Here is a 26,011-nt window from a genome sequence, read left to right as displayed (position 1 = left end):
ATATAATTTAATCCCTTCCAATTCACGGAAGCAACATGTGATCATGACTCAAAACTCTATAATCCATTCATACTTTTTGGTTGTCCTTTTGGCTTTTCTTTGAATAAAAGTTGAGAAAATGGACAAGCTAAAAAGGAGATCTCAATATTAGAATTCAATGTGTTGATACAAAATATCAGCTGGTGGGGAAAACAAAATAAAATCTTCATCCTAGAAGAATGGTTCACAGAGAAAAAGGGTAAACATGGAATTGAAAGAAAACATTCACATACCTCTAAAAAAATTTGTAAGAGTGGGACTAAAACTAGAGTATACTAGAACAACAAGTACAGCCTCTACTTTGAGCCTCCATAGCCCACTGCTAAATCCCTAGGTGCTAAGAGCTTCCCATGAAGAAAACCAGTCAATAAAATTAATCTACAACTGAGTGAGTTCCTGTGGGTTTTCCATAGATTGTCTAAGAATAAACTCAGCTCTTCTCTTCTTGTCATCCCTCTCCTCATCTCGCCCAAACCAATAAGCTGGTCTCACAGAACCCTTCTTTTGCGGCCTCACATCCGAAGATTCTCCCAGAAACTTCTTCCCACTTCTGAACTTGAAATTAATCGCAGGCCTCGTATCTGGAAGAAGCAGCTTCCTCTCATCATCTCCATCACTCCACACCCCATTTTTCACTGCTTCAATGGCGGGCGTAAACGCATCCAAAACCGAAGAACCGCCATTCTTCCCTTGCCCCACTTCATCCAAAAACTTGGATGGCAAGACAACTTCGGACACTGATACATCTTTCTCTCCCGGCTGGATAGGCGGTTCAAGGAATGGATTAATTGGATTACTTGGATTACTCGGATTACTCTCACTCCCTTGTAATAATAATCCCTTTCCATCATTACCACCACCACTAACCAATGGTACTGCAACAGAGACTCCTCCTGAACCAGATGCCTCACCGTTGCACAACAACCTCTGCTGCAGACTCAACAAAGACCTCTCAGCCTTCCTCCTCTGTCTAGCCTGCTCGATTTTATCTTCTCGGGGATCGGTCTTCCTCTCATTCCACATTGGTGTTTGAATGTAAGTGTGTGGATCAGGGAAAGCCGGCAACCAATTGGGCAAATGTTTACTCTGTGGCGCCTCCCCCATTTGCTCGAAACTCGGAATTAATCTCCGCTGCTTGATCACCGGAAACCGAGGCAATGGCTGTGCAAATGGGATCTCCTCAGCCGAACCCACATACTCAACAATGCCTCTCAGTATCCCAGACCCTGCAAGACAATGACTGACCTCAGCAGCACCCAAGAACCCTTGCAGTGACTCCAAATCCTCCAACCCTCTAATAATATCAAACACATTGCATTCGGTTCTGCCAGCCAAGTTAGCATAAAAGCTCGACATCTTCCCTAAGTCACGGAGGTATCTGATGGCAATGTCGGCGAGAGCGTCCAGAGCAGACTCCTTGAAGCTCTGAAACCCAACGCTCTCGCATATCTGCGCCACCGCAACCGTAGATATGGCTCGGCCAAACTCATCGGCTCCTCCTCCTCCTCCTCCTCTCGGCGCTTCGCTACTGGGTTCATTCACTCTGCTGCTACTGTCCGCTTCTCCATGGCTCATATTCAAGGCTCATATTCAAACCCTCATATCACTCAGCTTTTTCTCGAACCCTCAAATCATTCGACCCATGAGCCTGTTCCCGCAAAAACCCGCGCATCTTCCCTCCCTTTCCCCCGTTTTCTCGGCAGTCAAACAAAAACATATAAAAGCGAAAGAAAATAGGACTCTACCCAGCTGACACTGAGAAACCCTAGAAAAAATCCAGAAAGAGAAGCAGCGAGAGGTAGTTAGAAATTGGAGTGAAATAAACGCAATTCTCGGAGCCTTGCAGCGATTCGAAGACTCCGGAACACGAATCAGAAGTAAACGAGCAGAGTTTGGAATCAGATTGAGTGAAATATCGCGAAACCCTAGAGGAGGAAGGAGAGCCAAGTAGGGTTAGGGTTTGAGAGAGTGAAGAAGGTTGAGGATATGGAGGGAATTTATGAATTTGAAAAAAAAATAGAAATTGATAAATCCCTGGTAAGACCCCTTTGGCAATGTTGGTATCAAAATTCAAACGGAAGGGAGATTTGGGAACGAAGAGAGAGAGAGAGAGAGAGAAGAGTGAGATCGATGAAGATAATTGGGGGGGTCTTGGGTTTACTTTTATAGAATTCTACCACTAAACTAAACTAAGAGGCATCTGGGCCTTTAGTGGGCTCCTTTTTGGGCCTTTTAGTGTACCCGACCCAGCCCAAATTTAAAACCCACTAGTATTTTTTTTGGACAAAAAAACCCACTAGTATAAATATGTTCTTTGTGCTCATCGGAGATCAAGGATAAGAAACCAGAGAGAGAGAGAGAGAGAGAGAGAGACAGAAATGGAGAAGTATTTTGGGAACGCGTACAGAGGAGACCCGGGGGTCCCACATGCCGACCCGGAACGCTTTGTGAACATATGGATCGGGTCCGCTGCCTTCTCCGCGCTCACTTGGGTCAACCCCTACATGTGGCAGCTCTCCAATCAGTTCAAGTAGGTCATCTTTTTTTAGTCTTGATAATTACCCAGTTTGTGAATTTGTTGCTATTTTATGTTTCTGTTTGTTAATTCTGTTTTTTTTTTCTCTTCACAATTTGAAAATTGTTGCAGCTGGCATGACAAAGCAATGTGCTTTGAGCAGTATCACTGGAAGAAGGCCATGAAGAAAGGGGAGCCCTACAAATTTAAGGTATGTTGGGTTGTGTCTCGAATGTTGGGCAAGCTGAAATTTCAAGAATTTCTCTGATTCTAGTGAGAAACCATTTGGGAGATATTGTGGGTTTTGATATTGTTCTTTTGTTGATGAAACTTGGGCTTCTTTTTTTTTGTTCTTGTTGCAGTGGAACCAGTACATGGACAAGGATCTCAGAGATTCCTACTATTTCAACTGGCCTGTTTATTTCCCTTAGTTGTAAACTTGTTTGTTTCAATTGGCCTTGTTTAAGTTTTACTGAGCTGAAACTCTCATAGCTTGAAGGATATAATGTTTATTATGTATTTTATTGAAGGCTAAAAGCAGAATCTTCTCCTTTATCAGTATCAGGCTTCATGCCTTTTTGAATGCCAGTGAGTTGTGTCATATGATCATTTTTTCTTCCTCTGCAAATGGTTGGTTTTTTCGATTGCAAGGATAATTTGAAATTTAAGCAATTGAGAATTTGAGGTGCAGATGATGAACAATTTGATAAATGGTGGATAATGGATAATGCTAGCTGCGTTGCTACATGATGCAGCATCTCTTTCTGCTTGACAGTGGAAGTCTTGAGAAGCTGTTTGTTCAAATTGCTGTTTCGAAAAAGGGTTATTTTCCTAATGTTGTTTAGGCCTGCAGCTATAGTTAGTGAAACAACTCCCAAACACAAGTTTATTGAGTGGAAAGGGAACTAGAATTGCTTCCCGCAGATTGTGATAAAAGCTTTAATATAGCAGGCTTGAGGCTTTGAGCTTTCTCATTTTAAGTCACACTTGTTTTCAGGCAGTCTGGTTCAAAGAGAGACCTCATTGTCTGATGAAACCAATCCTTTCCCACGGAATTTGTCACCAAAATACAATTAAGCCGTAGTACCCCAAAAGAAAATGGAATCTAAAAATCTATATTTCTATTTGCTGAGTTGTGAAGAAAATGTTTACGACTTACTTCCTTTACGAGTTTAGTCTAAACTTCGAATAAGTGCAATCATGTGTATGTCACACAAATTAAGTAAATTAGGATGTATGAATTTTTACATGTATTTTTTTCCATGCGGGTTAAAATTTTTATAAAATTATCCTTGGGAATTTGGGACTTTTTTTTTTTTTTTTTTTAATGACAATTTGGGACTTCTTTTAACAGCCGGATAATTTAGAAAATAAAGTAATGAAAAACAGCCGAATTTTGGAGATTTTTAAAGAATCCCTGGTGAAAATTTTAAAAACCCCCCAAAAAAGAACAGAAATAGAAAATAGCCCCCGTCTTCCATTATCCTAAAAGCCTTTGCAGCTGCCACGGTCCTAGCTGAATAAACAATGGCGTTTCTCCATTGTTCATCTCCCACTTCCCAAACAACCTCACGTCTTCCATTCACGCCACTGATCACTGCGTCCTCTCATCTCTCTTCAACCCAAAAGCCAACACAATTGAGCAACTGGGTCTCGGAGTTTCGGTCCAAGTCTTTAAGTTTAGTGCTCTCAGGGGCTCTCACGCTCGGATTATCTCTCTCAGGCAAGTACTCTCATTTTCTGCAATTGCATAAAAGATTAACATGCTGATAATGTGAAAAAGCCTTTAAATTTCTGCAGGAGTAGGACCTGTGGAGGCAAAAGTTGGGGTGAACAAGCCAGAATTGCTTCCCAAAGAGTTCAGTCCTGTAATTGATGTAGCTGGCTTCCTCTCTGATGGTCAGGTGTGTTTTCTTATTTATTGCCTATTTGTTGGTTTTATATGGTTTTCCTGGATTCTTAGGTTGGGTTGAAATTGAAAATGGAAAACTTGCATTGCATCTATTATATGGGACATTAATAATACCGTAGTGGTGTCTTTTGAACTTGACATCAAAATTGAAATCTAAGAATTAAGCTGATGTGCTTATAATTATGTATGGTAATTTTCAGGAGAAAAGACTAGCCCAAGAGATTGATGACATAGAGAAAGATACTGGATTCAAGTTGAGGGTTCTTGCACAGAACTATCCTGATACACCAGGTGTGCCTAATATTCTGTAAGACTTTGGCATTCAGAGTGTTTTCTTTTATTTTTTTAAATTACTATATATTTGTTTAGGGTTTTGCAAGCAAATGCTCTCTTGTCACACAGTCTAACATGTTTATGTTGCCAAATTGTAAATTAGAATTATTGTTAAGAGGCCAATCTGAATGTGTGAGAAGATAAAATTAACCCTGGTTTTGCAATATTTCCATGTTTTGCAGGTTTGGCAATTAAAGATTTCTGGCAAGTGGATGATAGAACTATTGTCTTTGTTGCTGATCCCACCTTTGGTAATGTATTCATACATACCAACCTTGTGTTATAACTTATATTGTATGAGTTTTTTCTTCTTTTCTTTGTGCTACCTCTACCATAGATTATTTGTATTGATGGGTCTCTTGCTCTTTTTGAGCAGGCAATATACTGAACTTCAACGTGGGGGCTTCCGTTGATCTTGATGTTCCACGTAGCTTTTGGAGCCGTTTGGCCGGGAAATATGGAAATATGTTCTACTGGAAAGAGAAGGTGAAGTTCCCTCATTGCTCAGATATATCTATGTTTGTAATGAAGTTGTTTGCATTGCACAAGATTTTCTGAAGAAAAAGAGTATGGTTGTAACTTGTATCTGCTGGATGGAATGGAACAGGGAGAAGACGGAGCGATTGAAGCTGCAGTAGTGGCAATATCTAGCTGTTTGAAAGAACCTGTAGGCTCAGATAATTGCTCTGAGGTAAAATAATACAATGATTACTTAACAACTGCTCCTTCATTTGCACCCTGTCCATTTTGTAAATGTTGTTGAGATTTGTATGACAGTGGTTAACAAAATGCTAAATTGCTTGTTCTAAATGAGCAACTTCTCAGTGACTATTCTTGTGTTGAAAATCAGAATAATGTTCATTCCATAATCTTATCAATACTATGAATTTTGCAAAGAGTTTGTAACTCAAGTGGTTAAGAATAGTTATCCGTGCACCTAAGTTTCTCTATTCAAATACCCTCACCTATTGCTTGTATCAAAGAAAAAAAAAATAGCATCAATTTTGTTAAAATTTTCTTTTAATGCCGAACATATTGTTATACCCGGCCCAACGTAGCATAGATCCTGCCATGCTCAATCTAAACGGGTCGGGCCCATATTATGGCTTGAATTACCCACATTCATTTTTTCACCAGAATTGGCCATCTTCATTGGAACTTTGTGTGGGAGGCAAGCAAATTGAGCAGACTTATAACCATGTGTTTTTATCATGGGTTTGTTTTAAGAAAATATATACAATATCGCTTGCATAGTTGGAAAATGTTTTGATATAAAAGGCAAGCTGATGTGCTTAATTATAATGTGTACGTACTAATTCATATGACCATATTTCACCATATTGTTCTCACAAGAGATCTCAAATTAAAGCTCAATTGTAGCTTAGTTTGCTATAGCTTCAAAGTTTTGGAAGCAATCCTGCACTTTCGGCTGACAATAAAAATGACTTTAAGTCCATCTAATCTTTTAAATTGTAACTCCAGCTAGTGTTTCCAGACTTTGGTTACAATCATTACATACGATCAGGACCAACTATTTTGTAGACACTTCCGTCGATGTCTTTCAAATTGGGTTGTCATCAATCATCATTGTTTTGGTGCCTCAAGACTTTTTACAATGACTATACATACAATACAAGTATGAAATATAAAAGATGCTAGCATCAATTAGAGATGCAAAGTATTGATCTGTATGAGCTTCATTACAAATCTCATATAAACTAACTGTTAGAATTCAATCACTTACGACTTATGCTAGCACAATTCATACAAGGATGAGAACTTTATTAATTCCATTATTTCCACACGTCTCTACTCAACTAGTATAATATTTTTACATTTTCCACATGGGTTGATCTCAAAAGTTGAGCCTCTTGAGTTGGTGGAGGTGGCATGTAAAGTCAAGGGAAGGACTATGGACTTCATAATATGCACCAAAATGCAAGTTCTTTCAAGGTCCAAATAGATAGGGTCCACCAAGACCTAATTGTGAATATAAAATTAACCAAGTACTAATAAAGAAGAAATAATATGAACACAATTGGAATATACCTTGTCTAATAAAGAAATAATTATGAAAAAAGAAAACAACTGCTAACGGAGGAGTTAGTTGGTTGCCACCGTCATAAGTCTCATGATCAGATCGTTAGTCCATTGCCAACTATCTCTTTTCAGAAAAGGAAAAAAGCACCAAACGTGTTGGAACTACCTGGCCAAACACGGCAAGAATCGGTGTTCTGCCCGAATCAATAATATTCCACTCGGTTTACAGGTGTAGTATTTTCCAGGAGCACCTCTCCTTTTGTACTAGTATAATCAAGAATTCTTTAATGCGGGCCAGAATGAGAGTTCCGATAAGTCATGAGTGTTTGAACATTCTCTCACATCCCGCCTTAGAGAATGTCATACTATAAGACATATGAGTCTAAAATAAATGCGAAAATGTTTTTCTAGAAAATGGAAGTGCTGACGCTTACGGATTTGATCATTAATGCGACAAAGAAAAAAGAGAAAAATATAGCAACACTTTGCTTTGAAGTGAAGATAAACATACTTAAACTGCTGACATCCGTCACAGGATAAACTATCGCCTCTCGAATTCGGTGGCCGCCTCAAACTCTAGCATTTAAATTTAAATTAAACTTTGTCATTGTTGAAAAAAGTTATAGTATTGGTTCAACATACAGGCACAGAAAAATTAAAAACTGAAAGTAGTGGAAGTTTGGATAGGCATAGCTCTTGCTTTCTAATATGACAATTTTCAGATCATACTTAATTGTTGTCATCCCATTCCCCAACCCACTCTGCTTACCTCAGAAGGAAGAAATGATATAAGATACAAGAATGAATTTTTCTTATATTCTTTCCATGCAGAAATCTGACTACATCCAGTGCAAAAAGAGCACATATAACAGAGGAAATAATTAGACAGAGAAATTTACATGGCTAATAAATCATACATGAAAATGGGCTCATTCGGGTAGCTAGCTTAGCTAGCATCCTTGTATAACTCTAAGATTAATATTATTATTATCACTGCTATTCTTCTCCCTCCTGTTTTCTAAAATCTTATGCAACTCCTCTGGCCTGCAAGGAACAGCAAGAGCCCCCTTCTGTTCAAATCCATATTCTTCCTCAGCTTCTTCTAGCAACCTCAAAAACTCAGGGTTTTTCAAGGACTCTAATTTCACCACAAACCTCTCTGCCTCCTTGCCCTTCACTGCAAAAACAGCAAAATGCCCTTCTTTAACATCTTCTGGCACCACTGTGGCTTCATCAAAATCATTGTGGTGATGAAGGCCTCTGGCTGATAAAATGGAGAGACCCTTCTGCACAAGCTTCCGAATGAGCAGCCTCAGCGTCACGAGACCTCGAATGTCGTCTGGTTTCTTTGATCGGATTTTCAGTGTAGACATATTATTGTGTGTTGAGGACTTGGACTCAAGAGCTTGCTTGCTTTGTTTATTTTGATGGGTGATGGTGATTTTCCGTGGAGGGTGTGTTTTATAGTGGGTTTTTGAGAAGGAAGCCAGAGTGGGAAAAAAGGAAACTTCTGTTTCATTGTGGAGCCATTTGCATCTAATGTAGGTGCCATGGACGACATGTCATTTAATGCAAACGTTTTGATGAGTCAACATCGCATCCAAATGTCCTCACGCGGTACTCTTCTCATCTCATCTCATCACTCATGATGATGATGAGTTTGTTTATGATTTGTGAGTTTGTGATGGGAATTGGGACTTTGATCTGACGGTAAAATTTTGTACAGTGATTCAAAACTTTACAAAACATTAACACGAAATTCACAAGGATTTTTTTTTTTTAATCATATTACATTTTGACACAAAATTGAGATTCATTTTCCAAATGAATAATTCTAACGGTGATTTACAAATCTAAAAGTACAATATCGTGAGAAAAATGAACATGTACGTCAATCTAATAAAGATTAAAAAATCGTACTAACACAAAGTTGGCATGAAATTCACATAAGTTAACGGATACAAAATAGTTAAGCAGATGATTAGATATAATAATATACTGAGTCCCAATCAATAATTATTAGATATTATTGAAGAATAATGAGAAGGAGACATAACATGTATACAAAACTTTCTTTACACTACCTGGTACACAAGAAAATCCAAATGTCTTGGAGTGCAAGACAAGTTTACATAGGAGCATTACGAATACACAAGACTTACTTTCCTAATTTATGGTAAAATCAGTGCTGCGGGAGCCTGCATTATTTTTTTACCCACTTGTTTCTGTGTAGTTATTGTGGTGTTTGGAAGTAAAAAGTTTCTTGGTGTGTCGGCGAGAAGAGAATTGGTGTTTCTTAATTAGTCTAGTCTTAGAGACAAGCAGCAGTAAAAGCGATGTTCATATGATCAACCGCCATCCACTTTATTTGACTATTGCCGGTGATTGGATGAGTAGGCCATAACGTCTGTGGTACGCATATTTGGGAAATCAATATTATTAATTCAGGAAGAAGCAGCAGAAACTTGCTCAACAAAATGCCTCTCTATATTTGCTAAACATGTAATATTAGGCTCAAATTACTGATTCAAAAGATATATTTGATGAAAAAGAAGCTTTTGAATCTTTTAGGAAACTAATAAACTCAAAATGGTCAATTGTTATAGGAAATTGACTGACAATGTATATCAAAATGACACCGTATTCAATTGCGGTTTCATTTTCCACGTGATGGATAAAGATAAGCAAACTCATACAATTCAAGTTCAACAAATAATTAAGGGATGTGGGGTTTGGAGGTGTGGAACCCATGACTTTTTTAGAACAAGAGCTAGCTCTAACTGGAGACTGCACCTTATGTATCTATCTCTCTCTCTCTCTCTCTCTCTCTCTCTCTCTCTCTCATCACACAAATTTTATCATAATTTAAGGAGTCAAATGTTTTAGTTCTTTATTAACTTAATTTTGATTTAACAATGAATATGAGCGATTAGGATCCGTTTTTCTCTTCTCAAATTTAGGAGCACCTCGAGGTCATACTATTTTAGGAGTTGAATATGAAGCATAGTTGAAGTTGAGTTTTTGTTATGCTTCTCTAAATTATAGAATTGTAGAAGTGTTAAAAAGAAGAAACTCTTATCATTGGATTCAGTATGAAAATACATAATCAGCTCTGCATCTTACAATTGAATGCATTAAAAAATCATAAAGGCATTACTTTGGATGACCTATAATGTATCTGGATCTGCCTAATGGGCAGGGGAAGATGGTCACGTTTCTAATCAAAAGGGATGGGAAGGGGTCATTCCATGGTGCTGCTTTATCTCATCATTTGGCTGCTCCTTCATATTTCCCTCTTCAACCTCTGCGCTGATGGCAACTACAAATCACTCCTGGTATGGCAGCAAATATATGTACATGGACTTACTCTTGTGTACAGATTCACATAAATAAGAGTTGTGTTAATCTCAGTCACGTGTATAACGGCTAGCATAATTCACTTTGAAAATATTTTTTTACCAATCAATCAATTTAAGAATAGTGTATGCATATGTTAAGATTTCTGAGGGAGGACTCTTGGCCTACCACTAGCAACATCGATATTGTTCCTAACTTAACCACATATCTCATATAATAAATGATTCTACTCCTAATAAAATAAAATCTAAAATATTCAAATCATATTCATATTTTATATGATATCAAAGATCAAAAGAATATAAATCTAAATCATTAATCAAATTAATGAAAAATGTGGCAAGAAAACATTGCCAGGTTATACTTGTCACCAACCCACTTACCATGACTCATTCACCATCAACATTGTCTCCAAATCCTAAAAGCCAAGTTAAGATGGGACGGATGCATGTGTAATTTAATCGACTTATCAATGTCAGTACACCACTTTTACCTTTGTCTGGGTCCAATGTAGTGGGATCTTTGATGTACCTTATAACTTATAATTGGGGTCCAAGTTATAGGACAAAAAGTACCTCTCAGAAAGAAGGCCCAGTGTTCTTTATCCAGCCATTGCATATCTGACCGAGGATCGATTATTCCACTGGAACTAAAGCAACACAGCCATGTGCAAGTTGTATTCACTGAGGTTTTTTTTTTGGGGGGGTTTGTTTTTTGTTTCTATCAAAAATATTACTAGTCACATGCACCAATACAGGGAAGAGGTACATTGACAACATCTCCACGGTAAGGTATTTCTCGAACTACAACTGTAAGGTATTCCTCAAACCGAGTGAGGGGTTTGGTGACTGCGTTGATATGACGAGAAGAAAGGGAAGTGAGAGTAATGAGAGCCAGTACATGAAGGATATTTCCAAGACAAAAAGGATGGCATGGGTTCAATTCAACCGTGAACGGCCGCCAGACGGAGGAGATCCAACCGGGTGCCCCACCGGCTAACGCTGTTATCTCTCTTTATTCTATCACTTACTGAAATGGGCTTCAATGAGAGGTTAAGATTGAGCTTTCATTCTGTTTGGTAGGTCATATTCTTGACTCCGTAAAGGTCATGCCGTAAAGTTGGTATTCAATCCTGAGGCACGTGAATTATTACAACTAGAAAAGGGTTCGATGTTGAAAGCATCAAGGTCATACCATAAACTAGTCTTAATCACTCAAGTCTGTCTCTAAAAATTATAAACGAAACGATGGACCCAAATCACCACCAGCAGCAACAATTCCTGCGAGAATCGAACTTGATTTTCTTCGTAAGCTGAGGAAACATCCTCCCAAGTCCTAACAAGCCTCGGCATTACAAGACCGCCTCTCATTCTAGCCATCTCCACTCGAGCAGAACTGACATTAGCTTACAGAGAAAACTTCCAGGCTGCATATCCACTCTAAATAATGAAGGGAGACCTTGGGAGAAGAAAATGAATCGACAAACTTCAAAAAAGTGCAATTCAGACATGCACATGTGTAGTGCTAAGCTCCTTGCATCAACGTTGCTGTTTTTATCTCAGTAGGTGGTGGTTAGAACTCAAAACATAATTTGCTCATCACCACAGCATACCACAAAACTCTTTTCGTGACAGTCCATAATCAACTAGTAAGAGCACCAGGTGGGGTTAAGATAATAACATACATCTTATCAGAGCATGCTTACAACTGTCATTAAAGAAACCACAACAAACAAGCTTAATATACCAACTGATTTGAAGAAAGATCTGGTACATTTTGTCCAGAACATTGCTATAAAGGACATCGGGACGCTCTACCTTATTGAAGCAAAAGTCTTCTCCAGAGGTCGCTGATAATCTTAATTCATGTGAGTAGCAATTGCTTTCCGCTAAAGGAGTTCGGAACATGTATAAACACCCTCAGGTTTAGGAGAATCCTTAAAAAAAACAATATGAGCTGCTCACAGAGCTACATCTCATTCCTATATTAGATTGTTGAGTCCATCCACATTTTATCCATTCATGCATCAACTTGTGTTCTTTTACATTATGTATGGTGATTTACCAATCTGATTTGAAGTCCTAACCTGCATCCTTAACAATCTATCATGTTACATATTTTATTATTGAGTATTGCATGCCCAAGAGCTCTGCAAAGGATATACCAGTGAAAACCGTACCTTCCTTGACCAAAGACTTAGGACAGCTAAATGACCCCTTAACGCCGAAGACTTCTCCAAACCAAGGAACATAAACCAGTGGATTGTCAACCAAGAAAACCAGGGTGCAGTTCAAAGCTTAAGGGAGGATCAGTCTACTCAACCTTAGTGAATATCTATCTTACTCTTCTGCCCAACCATATAATTTTAAAGGCAGCCAATAAGTTAATAAAACTTTCTAATCTAATAAGTTCAGAAATTTTATTTTCTAGGATCAGCCTACTCGACCTTAGAGAGAGATGTAGAACAAGAATGAAGACCAACTTTCTGCTAGCGTTAAAAAGGGTGCAAAACAACCCAAAGATGCATGAAAGTGGTGTAACTCATCATATGCCTTTAGCAAGCAACTTTCTCTACTTTACCAAACAATTTTAAGCCTCAACTCTCAAGTGGCCATGATCTGTACTCTGTCAGCCTTACATGAATGTCTATAATGGTTTAGCTTAAAAATGCAGTGATTGTCGCTGCATCCATCGAGCTTCTTTTAAAGTTTCAAAAGCAAAATACTCATCCACTTAACAAATACCAACACAAAACAGAAAGTAGAAACCAATGTATGACATGAAGTCGTTTGGTGGTATATTATTTAAACAAGAACCACATTGCACATGTGTCCTCTTATTCAGAACTTGGAACGACAATCTATAGTATAGAGTTGAATAAGACTATACATATTACATTCTAGCTAACACAGGAAATGGATAATGAATCAGACCGTTTGTTTGCGCTCAAATCCATCCCCAGGGTCCTCAGTGCTGGGAAAGACCTCGAGCCCAGTGACCACAGCAGATGGAGGACCTCGTCGACACCTCTGCTCCATCTCTTGAACCGCATCAGGGTTCCCAGAAAGCAGAGTCTCCACAGACCCATCTCTTCTGTTCCGAACCCAACCTTTCAAGCCCAATTGGGTTGCGTTCTCAATTGTCCAGTTCCTGTAAAACACACCCTGCACCCTCCCCTTTACCACAAGCCTCACCTAAACACCCAAAACCAAAAATATTACATTGAGAAAAAGAAATTAACAGAGACCCATTACTTTAAAACCGATAAAAAAATATATATATGCAAAAGATCAGAATTTAACATTGAGAACAATAAAACTAAGATAGAGATCAAAATTTTACATTGATAAAGGAATTAACAGAGACCCATTGGTTTAAACTGAACAACAAATGCTAAAGATCAAAATTTTACATTGATAAAGGAATAATAATAAAGCATGTACAGCAGCAAAAGATAATTACGGAGAGAGAAAGGGTCGCGGGTGTTTGCGAGGGGGTCGCGGGTGGGCAAGGGGTCGTCGCGGCCTGGTGGTGGTGGTCGACTCGTGAGAGAGAGAGAGAAGGAGGCGACAGCGTGCCTAGGTTTTCTTTAAAGTCAGGAAAAAAAAATTCCGACCGATTTTTTATACACTTCATAAAAGTAAATTAAGAGAGACCCATCACTGCAAACTGAACAAAAATGCTAAAGGTCGAAATTTTTAGATTGAGAAGAATAAATTAAGAGAGACCCATTACTCTAAACTGATCATAAATTGCAAGAGGAGAGGTGGAGAACGGAAACGTACGCACCGTTTTGCAGGAGGCTGAAGAGGAATGGGCGGAATCAGAGGCCGCATGGGGAGTGGTCATCAGGGGCAGATAATGTCGAAGAAGAGGTGGACGAGGTCTGAGCAGAGGAGAAAGAGGAGGGCGAGGAAGAAGAAGAAGACGGCAAATCGAAAGAGGAGGATAAAGAAGATGATGGCGAGGATTATGGAGATGGGGGACGAGTCTAAGAGCAGAACTAGCAGCATTGCTTGCGGTGTCGTTTAGCGTCCATTTATCTAGTGATGATGGTGGATGGGTATTGCTCCGAGATGTGAGGAATCTGGTTGCTGCGTTTGCTTTGTGTTGAGCTGATATCAGTGGCCTCACTGAGATTGCTGCTGATGCCATTCAATTCCCTTTTGACTTTTGATTTTGGTTTGTCTTTATACAGTGGGTTTCTCCAGGAGGTTTCTGAATAATTCGTAGCCGTCCCTTCTTCCTTCACCATACTTTCTACAATCAAGTGCTTGGGTTCTATTGCAGCAGATTTTATCTATGAGGCCCGTATAGTTTAATCTTTTGAAGCTTTCAAGCCCAAGAAGTTTCCCATACTAGGCTTTGATGTTGTCTTCCGTGCAGAATTTATGCCAACTTCCGGCCCGATTTCTCAACTATCTGTACAAAGAAAATAAATGTGGCTAACCAAAAGAGAGAGAATTGGCATTCTATTGTCATAGTTGCTATGCTAAACAAACGAGAGAGAATTAACAATATGAAACTTATTAGACAACGTGCAAAACATGTTGATGTATTTTCTTTACTGGTCAGCTTCAAAAACTGAAGGTGGAACCAGTATTGTTGAACTATCTGTCGCACATAAAACTTCTCCTGGGTAATATTCTAACCAATTTTTAGGTTTAAGATTTAAGGCATTATGTGAACCTGGTATTATGGTGGCTTCAGATTATCGACTTATTTATTGTGGTGCTAATTAATTAAACTCAAGTTATTTGTGCCTAATGAACCACAACTGTAATAATTTTAGTTTTAATATATATGTGTTTGTGTGTCTATTTATTTTAGTTTGTTTAAACAATAACGCTACGGGCACCAACTTGTTTATCAACTTTTGGATACCAACAGATGTGGCACATGACATGGCAACCCATGTCATCTGTCATCTCATCTATTTTAATTACATAATTTGTTATATAAATAAAAGAATTTCTCATCGAAAAAAGATATAATTTTAAATAAATAAATAAATAACCCCCATTTAATATTTAGGTCCCTTCCGTCTTCGTCCTTGCCCCTCCCCCCCTTCTTGAAAAACCCTAGAAATTCAACAGTCCTTCATGATAGCAATATTTCTAAGGTGGGTATCAGTAAGGGAATCAAAGTCAGAATTCAAGTCAAAATATATGTTTGCAGGATAATCTAGATGCAAGTGTCGTGGATGTGGGTTTTTCATATTGTAACTATAGTTGGGTGAACAATTCCAATCAAAGCATTCAGCTCCTTCCTTTCAACCGCCACTAGTTGAAACTCTCAAATTCAAAGCACCAAGCCTATATATGGGCCATCTCTCATTAATGAGCAGTCTAAAGAAATTGCTAATGTCAGTTTGGACAGTCAATTTGAAGCCTGGGTACTGGAAAACCAATCTGTTCCAGCAGTAACAAATGGGTTTTTTTTACATGGAGGACTGTTGAATTTCTAGGGTTTTTCAAGAAGGGGGGGAGGGGCAAGGAGGAAGACGGAAGGGACCTAAATATTAAATGGGTTTTTTTATTTAAATTATATCTTTTTTCAGTGAGAAATTCTTTTATTTATATAACAAATTATGTAATTAAAATAGATGACATAGGTTGCCATGTCATGTGCCGCATGTGTTGGTATCCAAAAGTTGGTAAACAAGTTGGTACCCATAGCGTTATTGTTGTTTAAATTGGTGAAATTAAACAGAAGCTTAACAACAACAACAAAAGGCTGAAACCCATACCTTCATGAGTCAGAGTTGCGATGCATAATGTCGATCGCCCTCTTCACAATAGGGGTACTCCAAGCCAACCAAAAGATGGCAAAATATTTGCCACCGGTTGTTTTAAAGTGTAAATCGCCATAACCCACCAATGTGAGAGCCAAATCAGAGGTAAAGGCCATCGGTAAAAGAGTAGCCTTCGATAAGGCAATTACCCATCACTCCCACAATCATAGCAAGAACAAAGGACAATATTGATGATGTACGTTCAATTTTTTTGACATTAGCAAAAATCCTATGATTCAAATGAGTGATAAGCCTATCATTTAATCGAATCATAAGGAAATTGACATAAGGGTCCACATACATGCAACCAAACCCAATTACAATTATAGCAAACCACTTCTCCCCCCAATGGTATGGGCCATGAAGTCCCCATATCCCACGGTTGTAAGTGTAACAACGGCCATGTATATTCCATCAAGTAGAGAGTTATGGACAAGTTTAGGGGCAGGGTTAGGGGATTCTTATTGGGAGAGAGATGGTGAAAATAGGAAAAATTAGTTATACATAAAAAAAAATTTATCATACATTTTAACATTAAGTTTCATATTAAATTATCATTCAACACATCCAAATTAACTATAAAGTTCAATTTAACTATTCAAAATCACATCAATATGAAATCTCATAGAAGATTAGGAAGAATTAGGAGATGGAGGTTAACTTAGAGTTAAACATAAATATTATAATTATATATTTTCGGGTTAGGTTCCAGGACGAGGACGCCAATAACATCCCCGCCCCATACCGGTCAGGGATTTTTCAAGTTCGGGGATCCCCATACCCGATACCCGTTTTGCCTCGAAATCTCTCCCCATTAGGGTCGGGGACCGGCCCTTGTGGGGATTTCTGTCATCCCTAGCCAGTATCCTGATTTCATATCAAACTTTGAGAAGATAACCGCTTTATTTAATCTATCAAGTAGATCTTTCTTGTTGGGGATCGAATATCGAATCCATCTCAAAAATTTGTTAAGAGGTTTATAATTTATCATCAATCTTGGTACTCCTCTTTCTAACTCAGCTGCCATTTCTACATAGAAAGCAGCACAACTCCAAGGCGATGAACTCTTTCTGATTAAACCTTTAGTTAATAATTCTTGTATTTTAGCTTTACATATTTCCATAAGTCTTGCATTCATCTTAATTGGCCTAGCTTTAGTTGGAATTTTCTTTTCTTCAAAATCTGGCTCATAAGGCAATTCAACAATGTGTTTCTTTCTATTCCAAAAGGCGTTTGGGATTTCAGCACATACTTGTTGCTCATACTCCTTTTGGATTGACTCAATCTTTTCTTTTGTCATCTTAGATTGCAGTTGTTCACCTATTCTTTTAAATTGCAATTCTTCTTTCAGGTGACAAAGACAACCTTCTTTTCTCTTAATTTTTTTCTTGTATATCATTAATATACTTATGCTTTGGAGGTTGGGAGAACCTAAAGATAATAGGCTGACCTTCTACCTTTGTTGCTATGCCTTGTTTAGAAACAGAAAATGGATAAAGCATATTAATGAAGGGTGTTCCTAATACCAAGTCTTTGAGTTTAGAGGTGATGTCGTCGACTTCTTCTTCGGTCTCCTCCAAGCCGACCCAATTTTTCCCTTTGCAAAGGTTCCTTACTAGGCGTTTGTTGCGCTCCTGCCAGGCTTTCTTCTCCTTCAGGATGTTTCTGGCGTCAGCCAAGTTCCATCTCGGTGTTTCAGCTGTTGTTGACGAGGACGAGGCTCCACCGGTACTTTTGGTGCTGGTCAGCTCGGGCTCTCGTTGTGCATGCACGTGGCCTACCAGTTCAGCTTGGTTCTCCTGTAGTATCTCATTTTGCGCACAAAGGCTATTGTTGAGATTCTATACGTCCTTTACGCCCTTTAAAATTCGGCTCATCTTCTCCTCCAAACCTTTCAAACGATCCAACCTCAGCCTTTCTTTTCTTTGGACGTTTCTCCCTGCTGTACCCGAAGAAGCTCTTTTCCTAAGGTGCTGATTTCTCAGCATGGCTTGGTTCAGCTTGTATCAGTGCTCAGATGGATGAGGGGATGCAGCTTCTATTTGTGATAAAAGGAATTCTCACAAACGGCGCCAAATGTTAACCACACATCCTTCTCGTATAGATGGTCTAGGCCTGTACTTGACATTTGAGTATAAATAATCTCCAAAAGAAGATCTACACACTTCGAATGATATCAGAATTAGGGCGGACTAGGGCTGATCCCAGCCTAACCCTCTTCGACGGTTAAGTCAGAAACTAACTTGAGTTGGAGAGAGAATGGATGTAGGGTTTTTACAATGAGAGGAGTTATTACCTTTGTCCAGAGATAGGTAGGGAGTATTTATAAGGGAGGAAGGAGGACCTAAGATATTTTATGGAAGAGATCTTTCTTCCTATCCCCCTGAGTTGAGTTTTACATTTATTGCTCTATTTCTGATCATCCTATTTTCTGACAGGAACTAGGTGGCGAAGTGACAGGTGGACCTGAATGGGAGGTGGATTAAATGATCCCTTTCCATCGCGAGCCTGTTTATTTGAAGACCAAAGCATAGGCGACACCTGTTTTAAGGATAGGATGTTTGTCAGAACCGACCTTTCAAGCTTCATTAAATGCACCTTTTAGTTGGCCATGGTGCCATCGTGGTCAGGTGGGTCCGTTTACCCGACCATAGGTCTAACCCTTGAATAGCCATGCCTCTCCCATGAAGCTTTACTTTTTGAGACAGAGGGTATTCTGTACATGCTCGGCTCGGTATTCGTATGAAGGTGTCAACATCTCGCGTCGTATGGTTTCTTCTTAGGGGCTCGGCTCACAGTTGATGACACAACAGTTATCATTGCAAACCATTTTTGTGCAATCACCCTATCTATACTATTGATAAATTTCATCGCATTAATCTGTTCATTTTCTACAGTTTCTCCTTTAACAGATTCTGATTTTTCTTCTTCAAAGTTTTCCACCAACATCTTAATCCCGGCTTCCGCTTCTAATGATCAGCCCATACGGCAAACCTTCTTCGACTGTGAGGGAACGTTCTTTTGCATCATGTGTACAGTATTGTGATGCCAGGTTAGAATTCTTAGTTTATATCTGTATTTTCAGATTAGGAAGAGGTGCACATTCTAGAGCATTTTGGCTAGAGAGAATGAAGAGAAAATAGGAATGCACTGTTCTATTGATTTCTGTCAAATCTGCAGCTTACATAGTGTGACTGACAGAGAGAGAAATGTGATTCTCTCTTTTAACAGAATTACAGCTGTCACCCTTTTAGGTGATTACACATGTCATACCAAATCTAAGCTAGAGAATCCACCTAGACTATGATCTAATGGTTCTCATTACATCATTTAAATAGACTTAGCAGAAAACATAACAAATAGAAGATGACTTCAGCTCTAAGAAATCTGCAGGAGAATTATATTTCAACATCGTGGTCCCCTATTTCATTCTAGCCCCATCGGTCCTCACCTTGTTCTTGACGCTTCCAAGAGGGTATGACCCTGAGTTCCTAGTCCACTCAGCGGCCCTGCAATACCCACGCAACAATACCCCCTCCGAGTTTACCCTAATGTGGAACCTGACGCTCCTAGCCATGAACCCCAACAAGAAGTGGGACATCTACTGTGACAGCCTCCCGGCCTCGCTCTTCTACTACAGTCCCGTCTACCAACATATTACGGAGCTAGATCAAACGTACCAACGTGTGCTGCTCGCCGCAACGTCGTTGCGTCCCTTGCTTCTAACCACCACCAACCAAACACTAGTTAGTTTCAAACTCTCCACGCTCGACGCTTACGTGGCTGAAGATGGGGCCAACAAAATCTCGGATGGTAACACCACAGATCTGTTTGTGCTCGAGATTTCGGTTTGCTACAGGTATAAGCTTCAGTCGAACTGTCCAAAGACGTGAAAATTCCGGAACCCAATGTCCAGAGCTACTACTGCAACGTTCCCAGTCCAAGTTGGAGCATTCTCGGATGATGATAATAATAACAATAGGACTTTGACGGCCAATCAATCAACCGCGTGCAAGGGGATTCAGTATCTTTCTTTGGAATAAACTTTTGGTTCATATCATTCCCAAAAATAAGTTAAGAATTTGGGGTAATTTTCTATCCATCTGTACTGTATGAATCATCAGTTGATGCTCCTCTGTGGAAACTGGTCCAAAGTTAATACCTCATCTCATGCATCATGCATGCACAATGACAAACCTCAAGTTATTGAATCAAGTCTGAGTTTTAGACCTCTGATGAGTTCATCTTGTCTCTATCATTCTCTTCTCTAATCTTGCATAAAATCCGACATGTTTTACCTATTAACCAACCATTTGCATGATCTCCATATATATTACAAAAATAAACTACAAATTTTAATGCTTGTTTGTTGGAATTGATATGTAATACTAAAATGTAGAGATTTCAATTCATCTTTGCTTATATGGGTTGATTGCATATTGAAGTTTTGCTCTCAAAGTGTGCTAATTATATGGACGTTTGTAAGTTGGAAGCTGCAACCTTCCATCACAGAGAATGAAATCATAAAATGCAAGAGGAGAGGTGGAGACTCTTATCAGTGGTTTCTTCAGGAGGTTTCTGATCAATCCTAGCCGTCCTTCCTTCCTTCGCCTTACTTTCTAGAATCAGGTGCTTGGTTTCTATTGCAGCAGATTTTATCTATCAGGCCCATATAGTTTAATATTTTGAAGCTTTAAACCCAACAAGTTCCCATACTAGGCTTTGATTTTGACTTCCATACAGAATTTATGCCAACTTCCGGCCCAATTTCTCAGCTATCTCCACAAAGAAAATGTGGCTACCCAAAAGAGAGAGTGAATTGGCATTCTTTTGTTATAGTTGCTAAATTTTGTTATAGTTGCTAAACAAACAATTACAAAACCATAGTTTGCTCGTACGTTTTAAGATTTTGCTAAGGTCAGCCGCGCACATAGCACAGCTTTAAGTCTTATTGCATTTAGCAAATCTTTCATACCCGTCTTTGTTTTGAGGATGATTATGGACGAATGTTAAGCACACTTACATGACTACATGCATTAAGCACACTTACATTTGACTTTAACGGCAGAAAGCATTAAACATGCTACAAGCTCTCTCTAATTATACATGCAAACGTGCGTATATACCAGGTTGGTAAAAGTCTTTTTTTCTTTCTCTTTTGTTTTTTTTTTCCCCTCTAGAGAAATGGTTGGTAAACGTCTTTCATGCTTGGCAAAAAAGAAAAGGGAAAAGCAAAAACAGTGTCGCAATCTTTTCATGATGGAGATGAAAACTTACTTTACACTTAAAAAAGTAAAAAAGACGTATTATTCGCAAACAATACAAACCATAATCATGACATTCATGAACAAAAGCCTCAACCCTTATCTCTTTACTATTGTTTTCCTCTATAAAATAAGTAAAAAATATTATCCACGATTCAAATGTCAAAAACAGCTGAAGTATACGCACGTCGGTGTCTCCCCATGTTAGGGTTCTACAGTCATATGTACTCAAAAATCAAACTAACTTTCTCGTTTGTTTGTGTGTGTGTGTAACTTATTTTTCTTTTTCTCAAACATACCTCACGTGTAGAATAAGACAAGTCATGCCGGCTGGTGCAGCTAGGTCAATTGTCGCTTTCAATTTCAAACATTTATATTTACAAGCAGGGAAGAATTCTTAGCTTCAAACACATGACTGAAACAATTTATCTGGCGAGACTAAGGCTGCTGAGACAAACAAAACAAAACAAAACAATGTTTTTCTCACTCTTTCATTAAAGCATGATAAGGGAAGTCTAATGAGGCCAACAAAGTCATACGAAAAAATTAATGTCTGGACTAGAGGTTGTCTACTTGGTTGAAAGTTGAAACTTTCGATGACTGCTAATAGAAAATATAGTTTGTAGGTTAAACAAACAAGAAAAGTCATACATTTTGATTTTATAAGATTACAGTTCGGACGGACTACTCGTATTTCGTATGATAATATTATACTTATATCAAAACTGATGTGATTTTAAATTTGTTTTAATTATATTATCAATTTTGATTTTATAATATTACTGTTCAGACAGACTACTCATATTTCGTATGGTAATATTATACTTACATTAAAACTGATGTGGTTTTAAATTTGTTTTAATTATATTATCAATTTTTAAAAAGTCCTAAACTCAGAACTTAATGGAGGAATTGGGAATCTGAAGATGGTCAACAAAATCTTCTCATGCTAAGAACAAAGACTAAGGTTTTTTGAGAACATGGAAGAGACGTATTTGAATGGGGCAAAGCGAACCCCTTTGTTTGCCTCTTGGCGTGCAAATTCAAACTCCAACACGGCGCCATGGGGCATCTGACGTGGAGTGGGACCCAGGGTCCCTTCTTGTCCGGGGGCTAACAGCATTTCGGATGATGAGTCAAAACCAAGCCCACCACTTCCTAAAACCCAAAACCCTTTTCAAACCCTTCATGACCCCCACAGGTCTTATTTCATGCATGCCATGTTATGGATGGATGCTATGGCCATACCCACCATGCATACATGCATCCATGTCATGCCATGCAACGTTGGCATCTAGAAATGGCCAGGCCAGCTATAGTTTTGAGTCGTAGTCATGGCTGAGTCAGAGTTTAGGACCTCATTCATGACTCACCTTCCTCCCTCTCGCTGGATGTTTCTTTTCTTTTTCCCAATTTGTCTTTGTGCTGATATGGTGATGATACTGCAGACAAATGACAAATCCCATTCTCAATTAAATTTCATTATCTTCTATTATTGCTAAATTAGGTAAAATCACAAAACAAATTTAATATTTGAATTTTTTGGTGTGACCATGGTGTCACTAGTGGAGGGAGCTTGCCACCTCCTCAACCAAGATAAAAATTTGGCACACCTTCAACTATGTGACATGTGAACCATGGTTTCAAGTTTTAAGCATTATAAATTTTTTTTGGTGAAAAATTTAAATACTTGTAAACTAAATATTATAAACATTATGAGCCTTATTAGACAAAACAAACTATACTAGTAAATGTAATGTTCTTTTTGTCGAAAGATTTTGCATGTTGAGTTTTTAGTCAATTTTAACATATCGTGTTATACTGCGAATAATGATTAATGACTTAATATATTGTAATTATATAATAAATGTGCCGTTTATTATTAACGACACATTTATTATGCGTGCTTTCTTATAGTTCACTCATGCATTTTATAGTTAATGAATACATAATTCTAATTAGTCTAATATATACATGTGAGTGTGTGTGTGCATATATGAGGAAAATATTTTCTTGATAAATATTTTAATATGTTATATATGTTGTTAGATTGTCGTTCTTGAACGTGGGATTATTATTTTTTTATTCACATTCTCGGCCATTGGTTAGATAATTTGTTAATGAATTATCTGTATAAAGTTATAACGTGGGTTATGATACAGTGTGTTACTTTAACTAATCCAACCACCACACTTACGGTTTACTATATAAATTAATCTTTAGTTAGTCATTTTTAGTGGTTTTCTGGTGTCAACCACAGTAATCGAAGAAAAGAAATTGGCTTCGAGAAGTGTCAACCGCCATGAAAATATATGGGTGGTTTTCTGGTGTTGAAATTGGACCCAATATAATTTTATAATAGAATTTTACCATTTGATTACCATAATGAAATCTCTATGTTTAATAGAAGAATTATCTTTGTTCACAATTAGATGTTTTAATAGTTTCTAATTTAGCTAAATTTTTTTGCAAAACCTTTAGACTGCAGTTCGCTGAGTTAAAAATAGACGGTGTCGATCCCTGAATTAGAAATACAAAGTCGGGCTGCGATTCTTATTTCTTGCAAACAATGTAAATCACCCTCTGAAGCTTCCTAGATATATAATCTTTAGTTAGTGTTAGAAGTTGCCATCATATACTGTCATATTGTGAATTAGGACTGCTACTAAGGAGGAATCATGTTTCAACCTAGATCATCATTATAGAATATACTAATTTGACTTTTATTTTATTTTCTTCAAAAGTCTAAACCCTTGGCGAAACAGAACATATACAAATTCCAAAAGGCGTGATATAAAAATATAATTAGGGGAATTGTTGTAACGGTAGAGTTGAAAACGAAAAAAAAAATTAAAATGGCGTTGCACTTGATGCATTTCTATGATAACAACGTGAGAACCAATAGAATGGAGTATCGAGTGGCCGAATGAAGCATATCAAAGCGACAAGGGGAGTGTGGTGTTTTGCAAAACGACTATGTGTGAGTTAAATTGATGTTCTTAATGTTTAATATACAAACAAAGATTTATAAAATTGATTTTCTTGTAATTTGTATAGTTCCCATTAGGCAGCTAGCTCCAACTATATATACTATCATTTTTGGCCTAATTGCAAGAATCATGCATTTGGAGTGTGCTATATGTCAATGTGAGGTGATGTGGTGAAATTTTTTTTAATAATATCTGATTTCAGTTTAAATCAAATTGATTTTTTTAAATCTAAATTCTATGTGATGTTTATGCACGCGTCTCATATAAGGGTAAAAATGTCCTTTTTAAATCATAGAAGCATGTTTGATCCTTACAAGGACTTTTTTACCCTACAGATGATACGTATATTGATTTTAAGTGAGGATAAATTGGATAGAAGGTTTGAACTGAGATTTGACTAAGCAAACACAAGGGAATTATATATATTTATTTAAATAATTTTGATGATTTGTCTTGATCAATCAGAATAATCTGTTTGTTGCAAAAATGTGTTGGATTCTTCCTGGTCGAAGCCCTTCTTCTAACCAAGGCTTCTCTTGTTTAATTTGAAGCAAAACATTGCAAGGAAAAGTGCATTTTTGAAACATATCATTTTCCACAACCAACAAAAATAAGTTTTGGTTAAAACATGTCTCTGGAAAAATGAAAAACAATTATGGTAATGATAATTATAGCAATTAATTAATCAATATATAGTAAATTTTGCTATCCCCCTTCAAACTCATATTTCCTTATTTGCAACTCATCCCTTTATTTTTCTACAACTAAAATCCTATTTGTCTAAGTAAAACCCAATGACTAGGATCCAATTAAACAAGTTACCGAATTAAGTTTAAAACCTGATTTATTTTACTTTTCGCATTCCAAAAGTACCCTTAATTACAATTTCGGTATTATGTTGGGGGGGGGGGGTTTTAAGTGGGGGTGGGCTTGGCCTGGGTTGGTTCGGTTTTAGGCTCAACCCGAACACTGAACTGTAGGCCTCAATTTGGCTATTTTGGAAACCAAAACCGAAACCAAACCATAATTGATGAAAACCGACCACTTCAATTAACCGGACTTGGTGGGTTGGTTTGGTTCAGTTTGGTTTTTTTGGCTTTCTCAGAGAGAGAGAGAGAGAGAGAGAGAGAGAGAGAGAGAGGAGAAGAAGAAGAAATAAAGCGATGGAGAGAGGGAGAGATGGAGAAGAAGAAGGAAAAAAAGAAGGACTGAAGACAAACGTAAGAAGAATGAGAGAAAAAAAAAAGGGACTGATGGAGAGAGAAGAAAAAGAAAAGATTGAAACTATGTATTTTATATATATATATAATATTTTTTTAATATCATCGGTTTGGTTTGGTTTGGTTAAACCGTAATTTTGAATATTACAAACCGTACAACGAACCATATATTTCGATTTGATTTGAATTCAAACCGATGACCAAAAAAAGAGTGAAAAAAAAAAAAACCAAACTAACTCAAACTATCGGTTTAATTTGAACGGTTTGACTGGATTACCGGTTTGAATGTCCAGCCCTCGTATTAAGTGTTGTTTTCCTCAAATTATTACAAATTTGTCTATTGACATTTTAATTCTCCTGATTGTTTTAAATTTCAAATTATTTAATACATATATAATCCATTGGGAACATAATCCCTAAAAGTGAGGAAATAATTATTCAACTTAAAATAAGTCTCCTTTTTTTTTTTTTTCCTATTTTTTGGAAGCATTAAATTGAAGCTGCAAATTTTGTAGGTACGTTATCTTGGTAAAAAAAATAACGAATT

At 37.7% G+C, this 26,011-nt stretch overlaps 5 protein-coding genes across 5 annotated transcripts; 2 read left to right on the top strand and 3 right to left on the bottom strand.

The window, feature by feature from the left end:
* Positions 1–123: 123 nt before the first annotated feature.
* Positions 124–2,264, bottom strand: LOC117630125 (transcription initiation factor TFIID subunit 8). The gene has a single exon (XM_034362872.1). The coding sequence runs from the start codon at positions 1,612–1,614 to the stop codon at positions 418–420; it is 1,197 nt and encodes a 398-aa protein (XP_034218763.1). The 5' UTR covers positions 1,615–2,264; the 3' UTR covers positions 124–417.
* Positions 2,265–2,364: 100 nt separating this feature from the next.
* LOC117630127 lies at positions 2,365–3,163 on the top strand. The gene is made up of 3 exons (XM_034362875.1): positions 2,365–2,569; positions 2,687–2,765; positions 2,917–3,163. The coding sequence occupies exons 1-3, from the start codon at positions 2,418–2,420 to the stop codon at positions 2,983–2,985; spliced, it is 300 nt and encodes a 99-aa protein (XP_034218766.1). The 5' UTR covers positions 2,365–2,417; the 3' UTR covers positions 2,986–3,163.
* Positions 3,164–3,985: 822 nt separating this feature from the next.
* LOC117630124 (thylakoid lumenal 15.0 kDa protein 2, chloroplastic) lies at positions 3,986–5,695 on the top strand. The gene is made up of 6 exons (XM_034362871.1): positions 3,986–4,277; positions 4,355–4,458; positions 4,667–4,757; positions 4,982–5,050; positions 5,176–5,285; positions 5,407–5,695. The coding sequence occupies exons 1-6, from the start codon at positions 4,082–4,084 to the stop codon at positions 5,497–5,499; spliced, it is 663 nt and encodes a 220-aa protein (XP_034218762.1). The 5' UTR covers positions 3,986–4,081; the 3' UTR covers positions 5,500–5,695.
* A 1,933-nt stretch (positions 5,696–7,628) lies between these two features.
* Positions 7,629–8,291, bottom strand: LOC117631937 (auxin-responsive protein SAUR50). Its single transcript, XM_034365279.1, has one exon. It carries the CDS (start codon positions 8,210–8,212, stop codon positions 7,790–7,792), a length of 423 nt encoding a protein of 140 aa, XP_034221170.1. The 5' UTR covers positions 8,213–8,291; the 3' UTR covers positions 7,629–7,789.
* Positions 8,292–12,952: 4,661 nt separating this feature from the next.
* Positions 12,953–14,472, bottom strand: LOC117631710. Its single transcript, XM_034364992.1, has 2 exons — positions 13,986–14,472; positions 12,953–13,390 (listed from the first exon to the last, which is right to left on the bottom strand). Exons 1-2 carry the CDS (start codon positions 14,349–14,351, stop codon positions 13,124–13,126), a joined length of 633 nt encoding a protein of 210 aa, XP_034220883.1. The 5' UTR covers positions 14,352–14,472; the 3' UTR covers positions 12,953–13,123.
* Between the last annotated feature and the right edge of the window lie 11,539 nt (positions 14,473–26,011).

This window comes from Prunus dulcis, chromosome 6 (assembly GCF_902201215.1).
Source record: "Prunus dulcis chromosome 6, ALMONDv2, whole genome shotgun sequence".
NCBI classification, from domain to species: Eukaryota; Viridiplantae; Streptophyta; class Magnoliopsida; order Rosales; family Rosaceae; genus Prunus; species Prunus dulcis.
Note: the sequence above shows the minus strand (reverse complement) of the source record. Positions and strands in the feature narration are given on the sequence as shown.

Excerpts from the sequence above, each read along its gene's own strand:
- LOC117630125 (XM_034362872.1), bottom strand. The coding sequence starts at position 1,614 with ATGAGCCATGGAGAAGCGGACAGTAGCAGCAGAGTGAATGAACCCAGT.
- LOC117630127 (XM_034362875.1), top strand. The coding sequence starts at position 2,418 with ATGGAGAAGTATTTTGGGAACGCGTACAGAGGAGACCCGGGGGTCCCA. Across the intron at positions 2,570-2,686 it reads CAGCTCTCCAATCAGTTCAA|CTGGCATGACAAAGCAATGT; the intron begins GTAGGTCATCTT and ends AAATTGTTGCAG. Across the intron at positions 2,766-2,916 it reads GGGAGCCCTACAAATTTAAG|TGGAACCAGTACATGGACAA; the intron begins GTATGTTGGGTT and ends TTCTTGTTGCAG.
- LOC117630124 (XM_034362871.1), top strand. The coding sequence starts at position 4,082 with ATGGCGTTTCTCCATTGTTCATCTCCCACTTCCCAAACAACCTCACGT. Across the intron at positions 4,758-4,981 it reads GAACTATCCTGATACACCAG|GTTTGGCAATTAAAGATTTC; the intron begins GTGTGCCTAATA and ends CATGTTTTGCAG. Across the intron at positions 5,051-5,175 it reads TGTTGCTGATCCCACCTTTG|GCAATATACTGAACTTCAAC; the intron begins GTAATGTATTCA and ends CTTTTTGAGCAG.
- LOC117631937 (XM_034365279.1), bottom strand. The coding sequence starts at position 8,212 with ATGTCTACACTGAAAATCCGATCAAAGAAACCAGACGACATTCGAGGT.
- LOC117631710 (XM_034364992.1), bottom strand. The coding sequence starts at position 14,351 with ATGGCATCAGCAGCAATCTCAGTGAGGCCACTGATATCAGCTCAACAC. Across the intron at positions 13,391-13,985 it reads CTTCAGCCTCCTGCAAAACG|GTGAGGCTTGTGGTAAAGGG; the intron begins GTGCGTACGTTT and ends TTGGGTGTTTAG.